The sequence below is a fragment of the Sciurus vulgaris genome, assembly GCF_902686455.1.
Source record: "Sciurus vulgaris genome assembly, chromosome: 7".
Lineage (NCBI taxonomy): Eukaryota > Metazoa > Chordata > Mammalia > Rodentia > Sciuridae > Sciurus > Sciurus vulgaris.
Window position 1 is genome coordinate 112,250,393 of NC_136467.1, and position 23,814 is coordinate 112,274,206.

At 43.2% G+C, this 23,814-nt stretch overlaps 1 protein-coding gene across 2 annotated transcripts in view; it reads left to right on the plus strand.

Annotated features, from left to right (window-relative positions):
- The window catches only part of CLIC5 (chloride intracellular channel 5), a 149,100-nt gene extending 134,611 nt beyond the window's left edge, over positions 1-14,489 (plus strand). For both annotated transcript variants that reach the window (XM_079147156.1, XM_079147157.1), the window contains exons 5-6: positions 4,209-4,393; positions 9,690-14,489. In XM_079147156.1, the coding sequence (XP_079003282.1) occupies positions 4,209-4,393; positions 9,690-9,857 (353 nt within the window). In that variant the 3' untranslated portion in view covers positions 9,858-14,489. The remainder of the gene's footprint in view (positions 1-4,208; positions 4,394-9,689) is intronic.
- Positions 14,490-23,814: the final 9,325 nt, after the last annotated feature.

Genomic DNA, 23,814 nt, shown 5'->3' on the forward strand with positions numbered 1-23,814 from the left:
CACCTGTGACCCACCCCTAGGGACCACATCCCCATGGTTCCTCTGGAAGAAAGCATAATTGAGAGGTAGGACCTATATCGGCTTCCCAAAGCCTCCTGCCCTGTAGATTCCAGAACTCCCAGCCCCCAGCAGCATGAGGTCACAGCAGCCCCAGAGCAAGGAAGAGGGAGGTTCTCTGAGAAACTGAGCTCTTCTATGCAAAAGAGATTGAGAATTCTCTAAAGGGAATATTTGGATTATTACAGCAGACTAGGTTATAATCCAGAATGGACTAAATTATAGCTGCAGTTTTCCCACCACCCAGGGCATGGGAGCTTGTAAAGAAGGTCATAGCAATTACAAATCAAACAAGAGACTTGCCCTAGTGCATCCTGGGTGGTGGGGAGGGTGTTAAGGACCCCACTGTGTGTGCTTGCACAAGTGGGTGTGCCTACGTAAGTCTAAGACTTGGTTTCTTTATGTGAGATGAGGATAAATAATACTCCCCATCGCCATGGCCTCCTTGTGCATTTAAGTGATTGGTGGCGAACCCTTCCCTGGGTCAATTCAGAATTTGGTGGACTCTATTTCCTTGCTGGTTCTGGGGAATGGGACTGAGAAGCAACGAAGGGAAAAGCACAGTGCAGAGGGCGCTCAGCCCAGGGCCAGCACCCGACAGCTCCTTCACCGTCTCCTTCTCCACAGGAGAGCTGAAGAGACACCCATCCAGGCTGCAGAAGACAGCCAGAGGTGGGCCTTGGGTTCTTATTTCTTTTCAAGTGCACATGCCAGAGGAGAGCCATGCATGGGACACTACGTAGCCCACAGACCTGCTCCCATCTTTTCAAAGACCACCTTAGACATCTGCCCTCTCTCCACATGGATTATGAGAGCCCCAGGGGTCCTGCTGGCCTTAGGCTCATCAGTCCCCAAGCTGCATCCAGCTGTCAGCAAACCAGTGCAAACTGTGCTTGCACGAACTGGTTGGAGGCTGGGTTACAGAGTTGGCTCCTGGGTCCCCATTCAGCCTCTGCATACTGGTAAGACTATATTATTTTCTTAGCTCAAGTTGCTGTTTCCAAGACATTATTTCTCTATGACGAGAAAACAATATTAGGTCTTATGTAATATCAACCTCAATGAATCTGGAAGTGATCATGGAATGGGTGGATTTTTTTCCCTCCTTAAAAAAGAGAAAAATAAATTTGAGATTGTTTGCATATGGCTGAAAATATTTATGAACTATTCCCCTTGTTTCCTCATCACATATTTTACCCAGTGCATTTGTGTGTGGTACAGAATAAATCTTTATGAGGAACAGAGGCAAAGAGGGGGAGAAAGCAGTAAAAAGACAGGGTATCCATCAAGTACCTGGGTGTGTGATAGTGATCCTGGGTCTCTGGGTACCGGGGCCCCAGACTCACTTGCTGAGGTCGTCCCATCCAGCTACCCTGAGGAAACCCTTTGGAGCCGGGGTTTCAAATACAAACACTGAAGGAATTAACATCTCTGGTTACTCTGCTTTCCTTCACAGACACTCCCCCTCTTACCAGAGCAGAACATTCAACATGAATGGTTTCATGACCTAGGTGCCATTAGCCAAAAGAGAGCATTCGATTCTGTGATCCCAGATTGTGCCAGGGTCGGAGCACAGAGTGGGCAGGTAGGAGAGAAAGAGTTGGCAGAGAATATATGGGTGCTGCCATTTGTTATTTGGTTACTCAGCAGTGCTTTAGCACACAGGTGTGTTGCCTCAGTTTACCTCTAATGGTGCCTGACAATATGGCTTGTCACCAAGGCCGATCCCCAGGGAGCATGAGGGACAGGGCTATGGCTGTGCATTAAGTAAGTAATGGAAGCCAAGCTCCAGGCTGTTGATTTTCCCCTCTAGGGACCTGACCTCCAAATTGGGGCTTCTTAGAACATCTCATTGAGTACTGCACATTGGAATTTTTAGGAATGTACTCACCAAGAGTATGGGGTGACTGACAGTGAGCAGAATGAGCACTGCATGCGGTAATGCAAAGCAATAACTCCCATTGACTCATCGCCCTTGTGTGCTCCAGGCACTGTGCTCCAGGAATTGTCCCTGCATTTTCTGAGTTAATCCTCATAGTGGCCACAGGAAGGTTAGGTATCTTTAGTTTTGTTATTGCAATGAAAAAACTGAAGCTCAGGAAAGTTGAGGAACTTATCTAAGTTCACACCTAGTTGCAGGACCACTATCTGTGCAGGATTTGTAGAATCTAAGGTCAAAACAATAAGAACAGATAAAAATTTTAGAAATCAGACCCAAGACCTTAAAAGACACCTATGCAATTATAAGGGACCTTGAAGCTTAAGCATCTGCCGCTGTTGCCTATTGAATTTTATTCAGAACGGGCCTTGCAAGGAGCTTCGATCATTGCTCTAGTCCTCTTCACCAATTTTTATGATAGTTCCCAGGCCAGTGACTTGGGTACAGATTTGAGCTGTGGCTTGCTTAGGTCTCCAAGGGGCACCTGGAATTACAATTTACAAAGTCACATTTCCCTTCCTGCATCTCTTCAAGGTCTCTTGGATGATGTCAGTGGGTCAAATTTTGACAGGCACTCTGTTTAGTTTTTCCTTTTTCCATTATAACCAAGATTTCACCATAGTCTTTATAACTGAAAAAGGGGTAGAGGGATTTGAGTAAGCAAACAAATGGAGTACAAATCACAAGTGCTTCAGGGAGAAAAGCATAATGAGTATGGTCCAGGACCCACCCTCCCTCTGCCGTTGCCCTCGAACAGTCTGGTAATCCCATCACAGTCTAGACAGTTACTAAGGGGAATACAAGCATTTTTCCCAGCCCTGCTCATTCTGTTCTCCCAAACTGGAAACACAAAGCAGACGATGAAGCCCAAGTTCAAATGCCACACCAGGGAGGAGGAAGTATTGAGAAACTACATCCAACCTCCAGCCGGTCTGCACACATTCCAGTAAGCGTTCAATTGATTTTTCTTGGGCTGGTGTCATTCCATTGTCTCAAACAAAAGGCCTTCTGTAAAAAGACAAAAGCGGGCTAGGGGAGGAGAGGCTACAGAAGGCACATCTGGGAAAATCAGAACAAGAGGACAGTCCCCTCAGCTTCTCCCGCAGGCAACAGCTCCCTTGTATCTGCTGGAAGGAGCATCAGGTCTGACTCCCATTATCTCCGTGGCAGGCTCTAAACCAAAGTCTGGAAAAACAACCGTTGCGGATGGGGCTGACCACACAGGTGCAGTGGGTAACCACCCGACCAGCCATCCCTTCCAAGGCCACCCTCAGTGCTCAGGTGGAAGGTGTTTGTCAGTGATCGACAACTGGAATGGACTGAGATTCTGTGTGGAAGGCCTCTGGTGATAGTGACTTCCCACAGTTGTTCTTTGGGTACTCTGCTCAGCTCATGTGTCTAAATGAATTACCTGATAGATAATTATTTGAACAGGTCTATGAAATTCTTCTGCCACATCTTCCTCCTTTGGGTGTTTGTTCCTTGAGCTGTATCTGTGACAGGTGTTTATACAACTGGGATTGCACACTTCCAGGGGACACTGCTGCCTGGCAAGCTGGCCCTGCCATTCGGGACGGCTCTGCGGTGTAGACAACTTGCCCTGGGTTAAACTAGTGTGCGTCCTTGGTACCCCGTGTTCCTGTGGGAGCAGCACCCATCAGGGCTGCTGCTCTCGGCCCTGTGGCATGGCTCCCAAAGGTCTGGAACCTGGATTGGGTTAGCCAGTTAATGCTTTCATAAAATCTGGTTGCATCTCTATCCACGGAATTCTAAACAGTTTTTATTTACTTACTTATGTACTTTCTATCTACAAAATTAATGTGTGGGTTTATTGTAGAATATTGACAAAAATACAGATAAGCATAAGAAGAAAATAAAAGTTGACTAGGATTATTGCACTAGAGATAAGCACTGCAGAGACTTTGGCATTTATCCTAACTGCTTTATTTCTACTTTTATATGTTTTCCAAAAAAGGGGGATATCTAATGTTCATTGTTAGGGTGTGCTTGGGGGGGTCATTAAATACACTTGTACTGCAGGTGTATTATCATGTTCATGTTCACGGCTACCAGGTATTCCGCAGCATGTGGTGAGCTGGCAGAATGATGAGGGAGACCAGTCAGGATGAGTTACTCTGTTCTGAAGACCCTGTGACTGTATCTAGTGACAAGAGAGTTGACTAAATGCCCTTCTTTTGCTCCTCTTTGCCAGCCCTTGAGAGAGGCCTGACCAAGGCACTGAAGAAACTGGATGACTACCTGAACACCCCTCTGCCAGAGGAGATTGACACCAACACCCGTGGGGACGATGACAAGGGGTCCCAGCGTAAGTTCCTGGATGGGGATGAGCTGACCCTGGCTGACTGCAATCTCTTGCCCAAGCTCCATGTGGTCAAGGTAAGGGAATGCTCTGCACAGGTGCTAGTGAGATCAACTTGGTGGATGAAGTCAAGATCTTGGGCTCTGAAGTAGGGACCCAAGGTCAGCCTCTGCTGCTTGCTTGCTGGTGGCATAGCTTCTCTGGGATTCAGTTTTCATTTATAAAATAGGTATATATTGGTTACCCTAGGGTTCTTGGGAGAGTAGCTATGATGTGAAAATGCTTAGCATATGGTAGGGGCTCAATATAAAATAAATGCAGTATCAGTATTGCAGATAATCTTATCACTCCAAAGCCTCTTCCTGGAGTTTTGGCTGGCCGCACCCCAGCATCTCCATTATATGAGCCCTCGTGTGTCTTCATACATTTCTTTGTGCACAGGCCCTGTAGCAGGTCCCTGGAGTAGCAAGCAACTCTTTTCTCATCTATCGACTGAAGAGATGGAGGCAGCAGGGGGCACTTCCTAGCTCTCTTTGCCCTTATCATCTGCAGCATGTGTGGTATTTTCCTAGATGACAAATCTTAGGACCTGAGAGTTGGGAAGAAGGAAATTCAGAGGCCACCTAAAACAATCTCCAAACCCAAAAAACTGGTCTGATTTCTGCTGAGCCTGTGACAGGCTTCTGGAGGCTGTGATGGTGTATTTCTGGGTGGTAAGGAACCCTCTGCCTGGTGAGCCATGTTTACCTTTTAGACAGACAGCTCTGATAATTAAAATATCTCTCTTTATATGGAGTCCAGCCATGTGCCCTGCATCTCGTTTGTTCTCGGAAACAACACAGGCCCACTCTCCTGTGCCTCCTCTTGAAAAAAGGAAATATAACCCCCAGAGTTCTCTAAGCTAACACTTCTTCCCACATCCTTTTCTAACCCTCACTGCTTGAAAAAAAAAAATACAATGGGGTTTTACCATCTAACTGTTTCCTATTTTTATACACGTCATATCTTATCATCTCAGCCAGACAATGAGCTCTGTGGGGATAGGGCCTTCTTCAAGCATGATGATAGATGCCTGGTAGCCCTTTAATAAATACTCATTGATAGATCATTTGATCGCCGTGTGTGTAACCTTATGGTAGCCAGCTTCTTTCTACCCTTTGCTAAGCAGATTCAGATTCCACCATTCCTCTGCAGGGTACATTATACCTATGACTTTTCAGCTGAAGACCTGAGCTAGAAATGCAGGCTTTCCTCCAATCATGGCACAACCAACTTGCATTGCTACCACCTAGCTGGGCATTCACTGGTGTTCCCACGGGACCTTGGTCAGAGCTGGAAACCAGAAGGGAAGTATGTGCTTATGGGGTGGGCCAATACAATCTATTTATAGGAAGACACTGGGCTTAAGGCCAAGCCAATGGTCACTTGAAAGTGGTGTCAGGTAGCTTTGCATCACAGTGACCAAAAAACCTAACAAGAACAACTTAGAGAAGGGAAAGTTTATTTTGGCTCATAGTTTCAGAGGTCTTAGTCCACAGTTGGCTGAGTCTATTGCTCTGGGCCCAAGGTGAGACAGAGAGTCAGGGCAGGAGCACATGGTAGAGGAACACTGTTCATTCATGGCAGCCAGGAAGCAGAGAGAGAAAGGGAAGGAGCCATGGGGAAGATGAACCCTTCAAGGACTCATGCCCAGGGGCCCACCTCCTCCAGCCACACCCTGCCTGCCTATAGTTAGCACCCAGTTAGTCCTTGTAAACTAGGATGGACTGATTAGGTGACAGCTCTCACAATCCAATCATTTTACCTCTGAACATTCCTGTATTAACACAGGACCTCTTGGAGGACACCTCATGTCCAGACCATATCCTTGGTTCAGTGAAGCTATGTCACTTGGGAGTTATTACTTACTGAATGCCCCACCACCAAATAATACTTTATTCACCTTTTCCTGAGGAATAAGGAGCACGGTTAGGGACAGTATGATCCCTGTTCAGTCATACTGTGTCAGAGCCATATAATAGAAAGATCAGGAAATCAAGTTCTAGTCCTATAACTACCACCAACTGCAGCACGGCTGAGGGCAAGCATTTCAACTTTCTAGAATTCATCTTTCTCCTGCCTAAAAGAGGGGACATGGGTTAGACCCCTTTTTGCCTCCTTTTCCTCCTTTACTTCTCTCCTCTCTCACTCCAACATGTATCCATCAGTCAGTGATGAATCATTTGTTGAATAAGGCAAACAAATGATTCTCCCCGGCCACGTGCACCACCCCCTGATTTCTTCAGCTCCTTGCAGCCCTCAGTGACTCAGTGAAACCCCTGTCCTTGGGGGAAGTTCAGTGGGTTGTTCTCGGAAGAGCTGGAGATCAGATGGAGGATGGCCTGCGAGGGAACAAAGGCTGGGCCTGGGCTCCTGTCTCCTTGGATTTCTGCTGATCCAGCTTATCAGCTCCAGGACCTGGCAAACCTCTGCAGTGCAGAAAGAGCGAAGGGGGAGCCAAGTCAGGCCTCCAGTTTGGCCTCAGATGCCAGAGCTCACTCTAGGCTATGGGAGCTAACCATTTTCATATGAAAGAGTAAATTTGAAACATAAGCATGAGGGTTGCTTAGGACGTCAGAGCTGCGTGCACATCCTCGACTGCTGGCTCTGCCTGGCTCACTCTCGGGTTCCTGTCCATCTGTGGACACTGAGGTGTCCTGGTCCAGACACTCACCGATGGCCAAGTTTAGGAAGAGGGAGATGGATAATGTGGCAATTCTGAGTGGTCCTAAATGATTATTAGGGAGATGAATGGACCCAGAGACAGAAATTCATTTGTGAAATATTCTCTTTGGAATTTGAATGAGCCTGAGGGACAGATAGTATCTTATTAAAAAAAAAAAAAAAAAAAAAAAAGCCCACACTTCCAGGTGTGGTTATAGTCATGTTCTTCTTTTCTGAGACAGATAATGAGATTTCAGGAGCAGGGGGCAGGGGCACAGTCACAGTCTTCCTTTTTGGGGATCTCATCTTCATGCAGATAAGGGGGTTCCAGAAAGAGCTCATCTCTGTGATTGAGGAGGAGAAGCAAGACAAAGTTAGAGGGACTTTGAACCTGAGGCAGCTCCTTAGGGCTTTCAGCATGTCAAAGCCCCAGGGGTATTGTTCTCTGAGCCGTAGCAGCAATATTAGTTTCATAACTAGGATCTCTGAGTTGGCTCATTTCTTGATCACCTATATAGGCCTTGTGGCTAAGTGGAAAGAACCACAGACTAGAGAGCAAGGCCTGCGATAAACAGTCATGATTACTCAATAGATCCTGGTTTCATTAGTGTCCTGTGCAACATAGTATAAATCACTTCACCTCCCTTGGCTTCAGTTTGCTCTTGTAAAGGAGCTTCAGTCTTTAAAATGAAATGATTTGGGGACTGGGGATATGGCTCAGTGGTAGAGCCCCTGCCTAGCCTGTGTCACCCTGGGTTCAATCCCCTGCACTTCAAAACAAACAAATAAGCAAAATTAAGAGATTTGTTTTGTTTCTATTACAAACAAACAGAATTAAGATATATACTTTGATGTTTGGGTAACTGAAGACTATAAAGATTAAATACAACTCTTTATTGAATCCCTACTCACCTAATCTTTCTGTGCCTTACTTTTCTTCTCTGTAAAATTGAAATATAATAAACTCCTCCTTAGGAAGTTATTTAGGAATAAATAAAGTGACAGTTCTCACAGTGCTTCAAGCAGCCCTGGAAGCAGAACACAGGGGGAGTGGGTACTTGCTGCTGTTGATACTGGCTTTGCATCATTACTGAGATTTTGGAGGGGTCCACAATGAAGCAGCTGCGGTTCCTGTCCTTCTTCTCCTCATGAGCTAGGGAAGAGAAAAAGGACACTAAAACAGTACTTTGATTCAGGGTAGACGATAACTTAGGTTTGTAATGGAATTTCTAAAGTGGAACATGGAAGGGAACGAACGCACCCTCATGGGAATGCGCAACTCCGGGAGAGTGAGCCTTTCGTGCCACAGGCCCTTGTCACCCTCCCCTCAGCACAGCTGCCTGCAGGCTCTGCACATCACTGGAAAGATGAAAGATGAAAACACAGCATGGCTGCCCTGGGGGTTCTGAGCAGGAGGATCCCAGGGCCAGCGGTCAGGGACCCTCTCTAAAGAGAATCAGCGCCTTGGGAGTGACTCGGCTCTCTGGGAGCCCTACCCAGCTCCCAGGGGCTAGAGGCAGGACCAGCTCATGTGCAGTGAAACCAGGGCCCTATGTTGAAAAATAGCTATGAATTTTCACATATTGATGGCAGAGGATGCACAGGCGACCTGTCCAAAGCTGCCCTGGCTAGAGGGACATTCAAAAGACCTACTACCATTCACAAAGGAAATGCATGCAAATGGATGGAAGCTAGGCCTCAATGAGGTAATGTTTATTGAGTACTTACCATGTGCCAGGTACTCCTCTAAGCATTTTCTGTGTACTAACTAACCTACTACACTAAGGTATTTCCTATCATTACCTCCATTTTAGAGATTAAAAAAAAAAAAAAAAAATGGTGCTCAGAGAAGCTAACTAACATGCCCAAGGTCACAGAGCTGTTAAGTGGAGTCAGAATTGTAAATCCATTTCACTGAAATCCAAAGTCCAAGTTTTAAAACGCTATGCTACTGTTTAGCAACAACACAAACATCACTTTCTCAAAACTCTTCTAGTTCATGTCCCCTGAGTATGGCATATATATACTCCCCTGAGTATATATATATATATATATATATATATATATATATATATATATATAAAGAATATTGACCAAGGAAAGATGAAAAGAAAAAATGTCTTTAATGCTGTCAATCAGATATAACCACTGTTAATATATACGGGCTTCTCCAAATGTGTTCTATTGCACATTAAATGCAACAGTCTACTGGAAACATTTTGCAGCTCACTGGCTTCCCCTCAGCAGCAGCATTTCCAAGGGCTCTCTGGTATGCCATTGTATTTATAAACAAAAAGCATTTACTCAATTTGTGTATTGTTGTATTGTTAGACATTAGAGTTGTGCACTATTTTTTGCTGTTTGAAATGGTCCTGCGATCATAATTATGTGGCTAAATCTTTAAGTATATCCACAATTATTTCCTAAGGGGGGAGAAAAATCCCTAAAAGTGAAACCACTAGGTCAAAGGGAAAATTACACTTCAGAAACAGAAGATAATATCCAGGTAGCTCTGCCCCCTTGCATTACAGACATTCTGCTTGGTGGCGCCTGGTGGCGCATGGTGACGCGCCAAAGGTTTCCTGGAAGCTCGTTCACCGCGGGGGCCGCCAACACCTCCTGGTGGTTTGTTCCCTGCCCTCACACCGTCTCCCTCTGTCATCTCTTTAGATTGTGGCCAAGAAATACCGCAACTACGATCTCCCAGCCGAGATGACAGGCCTGTGGCGGTACCTCAAGAACGCCTACGCGCGGGATGAGTTCACCAACACCTGTGCCGCGGACAGCGAGATCGAGCTGGCTTACGCCGACGTCGCCAAGCGCCTCAGCAGATCCTGAGCACTGCAATGCCTGTCCCTGGTGCACAAGGCCCCCCTTCTCCCCAAGGACTCCACTCTACAGACTCCTCTTCCTCAATGCCTCGGGAAACTTTTTTTTTTTTTTTTCTTTTTGTAAATCAGGTCACATCTTGCTGGCATCACCGGAATTCCCTCCTGAGATCATCTTTTAAGGTCAGCGCCATCCCCTGCCTAATTACGCAGGAATCTGGCAAGCATAGAGGACAGAAGCAGACCACCTCTCTGCCTGCTGGCCTGATCTGGGATCGGTGTATTGGGGTCAGTTTGAAGAACCCACCTGCCTGATGGTGACTGGTCCCTTCTGCCAATATCAAAATATCACTCAGATGCTTTAGAAACACACACCACCAGCTCCTTATCTTCCCTTCTCTTTGTCAGTAACTGCAAGGCCGAGGACAAATGCCATTTGAGTTGTTATTTGAGATCCATGCCTTGGTAGGGAAACACAGTGACTGGGGGAGAAGGGAGCTGCCCAGGGATTTAGACATCTGGCAAACACACCTCCAGTAGCTCACTGCTTCGGACACTGCTGTCCTTGGGCACTGAAGGCCAGATTGCAAAGTCACTTCAGACACATTCTCAATTCACTGCAGTGCCAAGGATACTGCAGTGCTGTTGTGCACCTGGCTGATGCTGACCCCAGGTTTTTGTGCTGTTTGGCTCTCCAGGAAGGGAAGTGGCATGCAGTTCTGAACCAGGGTGACCGGGATGGGGAGGGGAGGGGGAGTAGTGTTGTTGCCAAAAGGCCCACAGGGTCTACCAGCCATGGGGTTTGCTAGCTTAGGAGTGAGTGTTTCATGGGCAATTTCATGCCTAGGTTTGACTGTGCTTATCAGTGAGTGGCTTGTGGTCCGTGAGAAAGCAGACAGGAGGAGGGAGGGGGGTGGGTGAAGGTAAAGGAGCTCATTCTGAGGCTTGATGTTCCCTGGTAAACATGGTCTTTTCTCCCATGATCTAAGTCTTGGACTGATGATATCATGTAACTCCCAACCTTATGGCAAAAACCCACAAATTGGCCAAAACTATTTTCCCAGTTTCTCTAAGTTGCACCTGGATGCAGGTGTGTGGAGTGGGTGCCATCAGGCAGCTGCTCCTGGCCAATTTGGCTGCAGCCTCTGTTGGATGGGAACTGTGCTCAGGAAGCAGCACAATGGTGGAACACCTTAGGGAGACCTTCCATGGGCCTTTCTGACTGGGAAAGCCATGCGGTTTGAACTTGAAGAAAAAAATGTACCCATCTGGGCTAACTTTACTACCATCCATCAGACTCGGCTGCCAGATGAAATGAAGGCAATCATGTTCTAGCTACTATTTCCCTCCTTAGTCATTGTTTCCTCAAGTTTCGCCGCTTGAAGTGCTTACCCTGCCTGAGCCTGGGGACCTGTGCAGAGGAAAACTAAGAAAAATGAACCAATCATCAACTCCCTGGTCCAATGATTGCGCCATGAGGAAATCCATCAGCCTCTGGCCCTCGCCTTCCACAATCCTTCCTTCCTCGTCGCTTTTTGTGGAGGGCGAGGCTCCCAAGTGCCGGAAAGCCCCTGGACGTGGCTCATTTCTCAGCGAGGACAGGAAAGCACGATCCTGTCCTTGGAAACATCAACAAATCCTAACTCAAGCAATCACTGGACCCACCTGCCTCCAGGGAGCTCCAAAGAAAAAGAGTGACCCATTGATGAAACCAGGGGAGGAAGCAAGAGGGCTCTCCCGACTAGCCAACTGAGAAGCCAGGTTTCTCAGGAGGACAATTTATAAGCCTCAGAGAGCTTCGAAAAGGCAGAATGAGTTGATTCATTTCCACCCTAAAGGAACCTTTCCACAGTCTCTCTGGAAACTGCCCCTGGAGATGTTTAAAATGGAGAACGGGTGAGGAAACGTGAGGAGAGGCCCCAGACTGGTCTTCTGGGGGCCTGAGAGCTGGAAGGATCCAGGTCTCATGGTTAGTGTGAAATCTTGCAGTTCTTCGGAAACTTCTTGATTTTACAGCACTGTAAGAAGAAGGAGGCGGTTCACTCTCCTGTGCCCAGGTGGCTCCACTGCAAAGTCACCCGCAAAGTCACACAGAGGCACCCAGGCGGAGCAGCTGCTCAGCCCAAGGGAGTCCACAGAATGCTAAGGAGGCTGATGTGATATCAGAATCCAGCAATTGTCAAGTTTTTAAAAAAACAAACAGGCCAAACCAAGTCAATATTGTTCTTTCTAGATGTTCTTTCTGTGTTTGAGTTAATTTTACATAAACAGCAATATTTAGGCCCTGTAGGGGTACTATGTGATAAATTATAACCATTTTAAAGAGGGGCAGGGGTTAGAGAAAGCAGGCTCTTTTGGGTACTTAATTCAAAAATACCTTTATATTTCAGCAGTAGATCATCATATAATACAACTGACTATTGGCTTAGAATTATGTATATAAAAATAACAATAATATTAATAGTACTACCTTCTAATTCCTTTTTTTCCAAAAGATATTTTTCTTCAGTTCCTCCAGACTCTCTGGACTTTAGTCTTAACCTTGTCACATGCTATGGTGTGGTGAGGTCAGGAACCATCTTGAGGAGAACTGAAAGCTCACGTCTGGACTCTGCACTCCAGAGAATTTGGAAAGGAGATCATTCTTATAATTGGCCCTGAATGAATATCAGGACATTGGAATACATTTCATTGACACAGAAATGGGATTTATTTGTGTTGAGATCCTATTTTATTTTGTATTCATTTGTCTCTTTTGATTTCGACATCCCAATTTTTTTGTGGGGTAGATTAATAAGAGGCAGAAGCAGAAAACTAGAGTCACACTCCAGTTACCCCTTACTCAGTTATGGAGTTGAAATGACCCACCTCTTCAGGACTTCCTCTTAGGTTAGTTGGCCCAGAGAGAAGGGATTGGATACTATTTTAATAACTGTGCAAGATTAGCTGATAAGTAACATATTGATTGATCCAGAGCATAGTTCCTTTGTCTCCTGACAAAGGAAGACAAGTGTCTGACAAATTCACAGCCACAGTCATGGGTGTAACTCTCCTTTTAGGCAAGGGGTCTGGGAGCCACCTGGCAACCAAAGAAATGAGTTGAGAAGTGGGAAATACAGGCACTGTCCTCAGTGCTCCCTCCTCCTGCTGTCAGGTCCCTGGTAGGATCTTGATCTTCACATAAGAAAAGCCACCAGCCAGGTGGGTGGTGCATGCCTTAGCTCCACCTGCCCAAGAGGCCGAGGCAGGAGGATCGTGACTTTGGAGTCAGCCTGGGCAACTTAGTGAGATCCTGTCTCAAAAACATTTTGAAAAGAGCACAACAGAAGTGAGATTTCCTGGGCCATATTTCCTGGCATTTATCAAATAAAGCCACAGAAACTTTTCACAGTCCTGTGCCTGGTGGTGGCTGCTCTGTGGATGGACAGTACTAAGGGTTTTAGGATCATCATGAGATGGAGCACATCGGGAAGAGAGAAAGCCTGACCATTTAAGAGGCCCAGGAATCAACAAGGCCTAGACAAATAGCATGAAGGAGAAGACAGGCAGGAAGGGCAGGTGTGTCTAGTAAGAATCTACCATCACTATGAAAATCTGCATCTAATATTAAATGGGTCTAGAAGCAGCAGGTGTCCAGCAGGTGCCTCTGTGGTTCACCTTCATCCCCACTGGCCAGAAGCCAGTTCAGCTGCACAGGGGATCAAGACACTGGTGCCACCTTCCTTGGAAAGAAGAGACACTTAAGGCTAAAACTAAGTTCAGTGATTCTCAAGGTATCACTTTCCTGTTTATTTTTCATATGACATTAAGAAGAATCTGAAGAAAGCATTAGAAAAAGAAGAGTGCATGTGAGGCACTGGATTCTGATATTAGGAGAACATAAGTGATCTCGTCAATGGCCTTGGGGACCTTCTGCACTCGACCCGGGGCCTTGTGTCTATCACTTTCTGCCATCCAAATCAGGCAGCATGTGCCCATTCTTCTCCCCTGGTCAAAACTCTCTCAGCTTAGTTTCGGATCCCTTTCATCTCATAATTAGGTATGATCCAAACTGTGCATAATTGTATTTAATGTTATTTAAGGAAATAGATCCAGTCCTCCCGTTCAACTACCAAAAGCAAATAAAATATTGCCTAATATAATCTGTATTTCTGTAAAAGTAATCTGGGTTTTTTGGTTTTGGTTTTGGTTTTGGTTTTTGGCAAAACATAGTTTTAAGAATCCACTCATCTAAAGTATTTTACATATAGTTAGAGATTTCACAATGTTAACTATGCATATATTTAAAATATAAAGTATCCAGCTGATATTTGTAGTATTTTTCTGGCCACCTGATAGTTCTGTTTTTTAAGCTAGGGAGTTGACTCATTTAGCAAAAGATGCTTAGCTTTTATAAAAGGACAAGCATTTCATTTTATAAAGACACTCCAACTGATGGTTATTTGATTTTCTCAAGACCTTTAACTGTGGCGATAAAATAACAGGCCTTGCTTTCAAGCCTTAACAAACATAAAATGCCTTTTAATAAAGATATAGCTGAGTGTTTTCCTCATGACTCTTAACCAGTTATAAATATGTTTCCCAGTCTTGATTGGTATTGACTGATTTAAATAAAGTTGGTTTATTTTCAAATATTACAAAAGTGATCATCAGACATTTTATTTGAGGTGGGGATTTTCTATACTGTTTTAAATGACAAGTATGAATATCTCTTTTCTTCAAATAAAGGTGGCTTTATTTTCCCAATACAAAAAAAAAAAAGTTCATTCTTTTTTAAAAATCAAAAACAAATAAAAAGAAACACAGGAAGAAGAAAAGGAAAAGCAAAGAACGTAGGAGTCAACCATCCAAACATCATTTTTTTAGGCAAGGCTAAAAATTCTTAGCACATGGGTTAGGTAAGACATTGTGGCAACACTCCTTCCTGCTTCTCATTTCCTATATTTATTGTCACACACAGGGTAGGCCAACTGTGAGAGTCCTGGTATGATTTAAAGAAGACCTTAAAAAATCTCTGTCTGCTTATGCCCAAAGCTACTTCTTGACTCCCAGGGACTGAGCCCCACTATCTTCCCTGGCTTGAGGTTCCAGCCTTAGCACCACACTACTGACTCTGGGTTAAACTCAGTAAGTTCTACCCAAAGCCAGCATAAGGTCCAGAGGGGCCCTCTCTGAGCATTCACACTACTGAAAAGGGCCAAGGTCTTGGCCATCTCCTAGGTCCTCCATGCCATCACAACAGTTTCTCAGAAGCTTGGAAGGGATGAAACAGTTGACTCTAGAGTGAGTCCAGAGAGAGGGGCAGCCTGGAGTCAGCTCAGTCAGGTACAGCAGATGCGGTTGATGGTCCTCTCACCACCCTGGCTACCTGCTTCATCCTTGGGCAGAGTTCTCCCACTCCTTCCTACTCCTCCCACCAACCCTCCTGTCACTCAGGCAAGAGTGATTTCATCCCAGTGCCAGGGGTAAATCACAAATGGCCCAATCCCTTCTCCGGGTTGTGGTTGGTTTCACAATGGGCTCCTGACCAAGTTCTGCCCAGTATTCTAAGAGAAGATTTGCTTAGATACTCCTGGGAAAGATCTCCCTGTTGTTAAGAAAGTGAGTTTTTAAGTCACTAATTCTGGTGGTGATTTTGGAGGTAGGTATGAGGCCTGGATGTGCTGCCATTCTCTGGGGACCATGATGGACCAGCCTCAGGGCCTGGGCCCGGGCAATACCACACACTGCAAAGCGCAGCAAGAAACAAAGAGAGAGCCCAGATCCTTCAGGAGACCACTGAGTTGCTGAATCAACCAACCCTGAAACTGGTCCTAACTCTGGATTTCCTATTCTGTAATTCATCCCAGATTGTTTAAGGGTGGGTTTTTTTCTTTTTCTTTTTTTTCTACCAGTGGCCAAAGGCATCCTAAGTGGTGTAATGGCCAGGCTTGTTGTTCCTAGCAGTTGAATCATCCCATGCTTCCTGGTTAAGATGCAGGGGTTGCTCTACCAGTTGACCCAGGGCTGGGAGCATGGGAGAATTTATCTTTCTGGGTCTTGGTGTCCTTAACTGCTATGAGGAAACCAAGGGATCTAGGACGACAGTAATTATGTCTAGTCTTGAGGAGGGCTGAATTCTGTTCTGCAGAAGCCTCCAAACTGACCTTGGAAATGAAAGCATCTCATTATACTCAAAGGTGTTGTGAGCTGTGTCTCTTTTATTTTATGTCTAGTAGCTAGGACCCCCAGAGTCCCTAGTTTTACTTTGTGGAAATGATATGGAGTATCAGACCAGGAATGTAGGAAGCTCATGATTGAAAATAAGATCAGAATTCTAATCCTAGATCTATCACTAAATTATTATGTGTACTTAGGCAAGGCCCTTTTTGAGAGTTAGAAAGTCCCCTTGTCTAGAGATTATATAATCTCTGATGAAGGGTACTGATTGGAAATAAAGGGACATTTCAAGTGGAATGGCATTTCAGCTGATTAGAACATGCAATCTATTTAATGCATCTTCTTTAATGAAAAGAAGCTGATCACCAGAAAACACATGGATAACATATATTTGTCTACGTGGGATTTTTTCCTTTTGAAGTAAATTTCAGGGTATAACTTGGAGTTAGTTCCCATGATCTTTGTTTCCTATCTTTCTAATGCATGCAGTGAAATCTAGGTCTATGTATAACGAACATGACCCTGAAGTCCTGCAATGCGGCTTATTCAGATGCAGTTATTTATACAGAAAGTAAAGCAGACTCAAATTTTGGGAAAAAAAATTATCAATACAGAAGGTGAATGAAAAACAAGCTTTTAGTTTAACCCTCCTTTAACTAGAATATCTCAGTGCCCCAAACTTTCTTCAAATTTAGATAGGCTTTGGAGTCTAGACCACTCAAGATACGTAATAGACTAGAATAGAGACAAGTGTAGAGTCAAGGATTTCTGCACTTATGAGGCAGTGCTTGGTTTCACACCATCTAATATCTGGAATCATTTTTGTCTGTGTTAGTCACTCCTTGAAATCCTTTCCCCAATTAAAAATTAAGCTCTGAAAAGGGATAAAATGTAGGTTATCCAATTTGTGTGTGTGTTTTGTGTGTGTTGTATGTGGGTGTGTGTGTGTGTGTGTGTGTGTGCCATGCCTCACCTTGTCTAGCACTCAGCAATATGAGATGCTCAAAAACATTTATTAGTGGTTGACCGGAGAGGTCAGCATACCAACCTCCTGAGTCACCTTGGATCTCACTGTTGATTTCCTGAAGTCCCTGACATCGGCTGTACCATCATTCTGAAGATAGCTGAGAGCAGAGGAGAGAAACAGGGGCTGTGTTAGTTAAATATGCTTTGAATACATTTCTGAATAATGAATCCTTCTAAAACAGTCAGCCCCACATTTATTTGTTTGACTGAAAAAATGAAAATTTGCCTGATGCTCATTGGATCACACGGTTCAGATTAGGTAATAATTTAGTTGGTTATTCACATCAGGTACAAAATTGTGCCTGGATTAGGTATTACATTTAGAAGTAGATTAGAAGTTTTAAGATAAGAGTAATTCTGTATATCATAATTCTGAAATCATCTGGCTAAATAAGGATAAACAAATGTATCATTTTTCTCTGAATATATGTTCATAAGGGAAAATTTAGAAAATACAAGTAAGCGAAAAGGAAGAATGTAAATCACACCCATAACCCTTCTATGCAGAGATAACCACCTTTAATACATAAATAATTATCTTCTCAGATTTTTTCTAGTAAGAAATAAATAAGAAATTTCTTTTAACAAAAAGAGGACTGATATTGAGGACCCAACCCATTGTACTTTCCTGTCCCTGAGATAAACAATTCTGGGGCAAAGTATATTGTTCTGTTTCTGTGCCAAATAATACTAGGACCAGAGAAAAATAACTTGTCACTTGCTCCAAGAAATTTTTGCTTACTTATAAAGATCAACAGCTTGCTCAACAAAAATGACCATGCCCACCAATCCAAAGCCATTATGTCACAAACTCTGCCCAGCCCCAACAATTCCCTGCCTTTCAAGACTTGCCTCATAATCACTGGACTCCAGCCTTGAACTCTGTAAATAGCCTCCCCTGAATTCCTCCTTCTGACATACTACTAATACTCTGTCAGGTCAGGGAGGTGTTCTTACTTGAAATAAATCTAGTGAACTCAACTTTTCTAGCAGTCTTTTTAGGAATCATCAGCCAATGCCCTCTACATTCACACTGTTTTATAATGGGATTTTTTTCTCTCCTGTCTCATGAACTTTTATGTCCCTTTTCATCTATAACATCATTAATTCTTACAATTCATTTAACCACTTATCTTTTATTGGACTTTTAGGGTCTTTCCAATTTTATACTCTTATCATTGATACTATAATGAAGTACCAACAAGCTAGAGTTTTCATTATCTCCATTTTCCTCTTGGGATAGATTTATGGAGGTGAAATTACTAAGTCAAAAGGCATGCAGATTTTAAGGCTCCTGATAAATATTGCTAAATTTGCCTTCAGATCATTCCAACTTGCTTTCTTGCCTGCAGAATATGAATGCTTATTTTTTCATATCATTGCCAGTATTGGGCTTTACCTTTTTCAAGTCTTTTCAATTTGACATGTGGAGAGAGACATGGTCGTCTTATTTACCCACTTGTTGAAGACTTTTCCAAAATTCCACAATTCCATGTTCTTTGCTGTCTTTTGGTTCTCTCTCTCTCTTAAATATAAGCATGCCAGTTTCCTCCCCTGCAGTTTAGCTACTGTGAGTCCACGAGGCTATTGAATGATGGAATACACTGAATATGAACTGCTCTGCAAGTCAGTTCTTGAACCCCTTTAGACTCCTTGGTTATTTTGAAACAGAAGCCAAAACACAGAATTCCTTCTTTAATTAAAACATGAGAAAGGTAAGTTTTTTTTTAAAAAAATCCCTTACTTTAGGCCACATAAAGATTGCCATCTTAGACCAAACCCATGTATATATCCCTTCCTGGTACAGTTTTAAGAGCATTAGGAACATATGTGGGTAAGGGGTATGTGTGGTAGGCAGGGGGTCTTCTCTGAGTTGTAGCTTTGGAAACGTAAGTATTGGACTTGTGAAGAGCTCTTTCTATGAGAAAAGTTCTACCATAAATTCTCACAATTCATTAAGCTCTTGGCATTCAGAGTAAGATCAGGCCCCTTCTTAGGGAAGATGAGTGTGGAAGAGTGCAGAGAAAAAGGAGAGTTGGCAGGCTCTGCACCAGGATTTGTGGAAGTGTAATGTAGGAAAGCCAAGCAAGAGAACCTATAAAAAGTCAAGTATATGGATAGGGTAATGGTCTCCAAAGTACCATGGCCTCTAAGATTAGACCCAGGAGACAGGCAAATTTTCAGTCTTAAATCCTGGGTTAATTAATGGTGGAAGGAGACTTAACAATAAATTCAGCTAGAACTGGAGGACTTTGGAAGATGATGATCTTCCACCTTTCTTTTTGCCCCCCACATGGTTATGAATCACACGACTCCATGAAGACCATTTCTTATCACACAGTCACTGATTCTCAAAAACAAGATATCACTATTTAGCCCTTAATTTATCAAGATGTCATGTAACCTGGAAACAAAAACTAGGAGAAAGGTGATGAATGTGAAAGAGTCTAACTTCAACCACTATAAAATAAAGGCCACAATAGGGCCAAGTTCAACATCCAAAAGAGACATGAAGCCCAAAAGCTATCATGCGGTTATTTAATTCTAGAAAAGGGAACAATATGAGAGTGTTGAAGAGGATAATGAAAGGAGTAGTTAAAATGTAAACTGCCCACCAGAGACTATTTTAAAATGCTTTTTTGGAGTACCTTGCAAAGAACTCCAAAGTCAATAATAAAAGACCCTATAAATGCATCAAGGCAGAAAGCCAACTAGATAATCAGTGAGACCACTTGACCCCCGAGCTACACTGGAAGATGAAATGGAGAGAACACAGAGAGACAGCTATTTTTTATTTTTTTCAATTCGATAAAGGTGAAGAAAGACAACAAGGATATTTTCACTTCCTTTTTAAAAAGATGTTGACTCAAACAAAAGTAGACCCAATGGACAAAGGACAATAGATGGTAACAAAAGGTATCCTGAGAATGAAGCCACTGGATAAAATACATGACTGTAAGATGAGAATAAGTAAAATGTCCCTGTATAAGCAAAAACACAGCTCATCGTGTATTAAATGAATTTTGTTCTAAAATTAGCAGCTGAAACTTTGAGATACTGGTCTAAGGCTACTGTGACCAAAAGACCAGTTAAATGCTGGGTTTCCTCTGGAATAGCCATGGACATGACACACAAAACCTTGTCTCTCCTGGGGCAAAACCAGAGTGTGGTCACACCCGTCTGCAGTTCCCACTGCCAGATCACAAGGAATATTAACTGTGGCAATAGCCACCATGTTCAATGCCTACCCTTCAACCCTCATACACTAAACAGTGCATATTTATATTATCTCAAGTTCTTTCAACATTTCTATAGTGCATTCTACTTCTTATTTACAGAAGGAATCTAAGGCCCACATTAGCGGGCCAAGCTGCTCCTGTTTATAAGATAGCAAAGAGCTACCATTGCAACCCCAAGAGTGATCCCATGTCTTGTAAGGGAAGCTAAAACAAGAAACAGTCTTCCTCAGTCAGAAAGGCAGAGATATCAGGTGATCAAAACCAAAGTTATGAAAAGGACCATGAATTGATTGCCAGATAGAATGTGAACCCTGAAGCAGCTAAAATTAGAATTGGAAACTGCTTAAGGACATGCCTTGAAGTCTGTTCTACATGAGTACATAAGTACATTCCTCAGCTCTGTTTTACAGGTCCATGATTTTCACAGTACAGATGTAACTTTTTTTCCCCTATCATTCTGAGATTATTTTACTGCTTTTATACAAACCCAGAAGTATTTACAGATAAATTAAGAGAACTAATGAGTTTACCATGGTTAATAGGTATAAGATCAATATGCCAATTCCACATTGCTATCAAGCAGTAAAGAGTTCAAGTCCAATTGAGAAAAATATTATTGTTTGCAATGTAAACCAAACAATATAATTTGATATATCTAATAAAATATACCTATGGAATCATTTAAATCCAATTAAGTAAATGTGAAGGTAGACATCCTCATAGTAAAAGACATGCTAAATTAAAACTTAAATGCAAAAACAAAGATGTAACTTTTTATTGATCTATTTATACATTTTTTTAAGTGAAAAGGAAACATGCACAAAGTTTTTGAGAAAAAAAGCATTCAATTTGAAAAGCATACAATGAAAAGTGGACAACTTTCCTGCCTGAAACTTATCACTCCCTTCCCAGAGGCCACCAAAGCTCACAATTCTTGCACAGTATTTATTTCTAGAATTTTCTAGAAATTTCCCATGCATACACACATACACACATGTATATTTCATGGCACATGCATGTTCCCTTTTAGTAAGAAAGTGGGATATGTGGGATATTTTATTAAAAATGGGAGCACAATGTTTTATCTTGCTTTTTTTACTAAATATACCTTAGACAATTTTCCATATTAATACATTTTGTGCTCTTTGTAATGCACCTCAATTTTACATGGATGTAACTTAATCCACTTAACCAGCCCACTTTTAATAGACCTGTAAGTCATTTCCACGTTTTTGCTGTTGAAATAATCCTGCAGTAACATCCATGAACATGTTTGGGAAAATATTTACAAAATAGGTTCCTGGAGGTATGATTATCAGATCCCAGGGATGTGCATTTAATTAATTAATTTTATTTTCGTTTTCAAAAGGAAATATGTTGAATGGTTAAAATTTAAAATAGTATGCCAAAGTAAGTATTGGAAAGTCTGGCACCTTGCCTGTCCCTGACCATCATACCTCACCTTTACCCTCTGTACATAAAGACTTTATTAGTTTCTTCTGAATCCTTCCAGATTGTTCTTTATTCAGATGCAAGGAAACACATTAATATTCTTAATCCCCCTCTTGCACCAAAAGTGCATACTGTACCCACTGTTGCATATCTTACTTTCTTCACTTATTGTGTCCTAGAGCTTTTGCTGTGGATTGAGTGCATTCCCCCAAAATTCATATGTTGAAACCCAACCCTCATGTGATGGTTTTTATATGGTGGGGCCTTTGGAAGGTGATTGGGTTATGAGAGTGGAACCCCCTGAATGAGATTAGTGCCCTAATGAGAACAGACATGAGAGAGATGATCTCTCCACTTTTCACCATCTGAGGACACAGGGAGAAAACAGTCGAATGCAAACCAGGGAGAAAGCCCTCAGACACCAGATCTGTCAGTTCTTGACTTTCCCAACCTCCAGAGCTGTGAGAAATAAATTTCTCTTGTTCATAAGCCACCCAACTTATATGATTTTGTTATAGCAGTCCAAACAGACTAAGACAGATCTTTCCTTATGCACATAGGGATCAACCCCATTCTTTTTAACATCTGCATTGTACTATGCAGGGTGGATGTTCCGAAAATTAATTAGTCCCCTTTTGATGGACAACAAAGCAATTTCTTAGTTTTGGATACTGTAAAATATATTACAACAGATTGTCTCTTGTTAGAATTAGAGCAAAATATAAAACTCCATGACCTCTGTTAGAGGGTTAACCCTAAGCTGATAGTAGATGCAAATTTCCACAGCGCTCCAGAGATTCATATAATAAATCAAGGAGGGGAGCCTTGCTTGTCAACGTATTTATATGTTTTAGGTTGAACTATATCCCCTAAAAACATAGGTACCCCCAGTACTTGTGTATCTGACCTTTTTTATAAATGGATTTTCCAGGCGTAATCAAATTGAGATGAGTTCAATACAACAGGTGCCTTTATAAGAACATGAGAATTTGGACACAAGATATCCAAAGACAGGGAAAGAGACTGGCATTATTCTGTTGCAATGAAGAACATTTGGGGCCACCAGAAGCTAAAAGAGACAAGGGTTCTCCCCTAGAAGCTTTGAAAAAGCATGACCCAACCAACCACTTGCCTTTTACTTCCAGCATCTAAACTGCAAGAGAATGAGCTTCTGTACTGTTAAGCCACACAGAGAGTGGCATTTTTGTTACAGCAGCCCTGGGGAGCCAGTATGCCATGTATCTATTCATTTCTAAACATGTCCTGTATTTGTCCCTTCCTGACCTGCTCCCACACATTCCCAGCAAAACAGATGCCACTCAAGCATCTTCAGAGAGGCTGCCTACTAACATCAAAGTTGGGATTTCAGCATTCTGTGCCCTGAAGCCTGAGACCAAGTGGCTGGTTGGTGCCCCATCCCTGGCATCATCTGTAAGCATTCCAGAGCTTCTGCTGAAAGGGCAAAGGGAATGTTCCAGGAATGCATCGGAGATAAGAGGTGTGGCTCCTTATTGTTGATCCATATTATTTGCACATAATCCCCCACACCCAGAGGCCTTCCCAATCCTGTCTTGCCCTACCTACGCATCTTCCTTTCTCACCTCTTCCTCATTACACAGGGAAACAAACCCACCAGCTTCATCTACCCTAAATGGTTTTGAGCTCTCCAGAGACTCCAGGCAGAAAAGAACCATTTTCAAAGCCATTTACCTGAAGAGCACCTGGAAGACTAACCTGGCAGCTTCTTCCTTCAGATTTCCTTTTAGGTGATCATGGATTTGGCAGTGGGGCACTTGGCTAATCCTCAAAGAACACAAATCAAAACGCCCCATTCTCCTGCCCCATAATTACATTATCCAGTTATTCCCCATGAGCCAGTGATAAAAGGAAATCTCTGAGTGGGTGCTCAACAGGTGGCCTTGAAGGGTTTAAATTGCCACGTGGAGCAGGGCTGATGAAAGGGGTCTGCGCAGGTGTGACTTAGGCAGACCAAGAGAGGACACACTCTTTGAGGGTGGGGCAGCTTGGAGTATGCACACCCCACGGTGGAGGATTAGCCAAGTGTCTCCATGGGGTCACCTGCAGGTACTG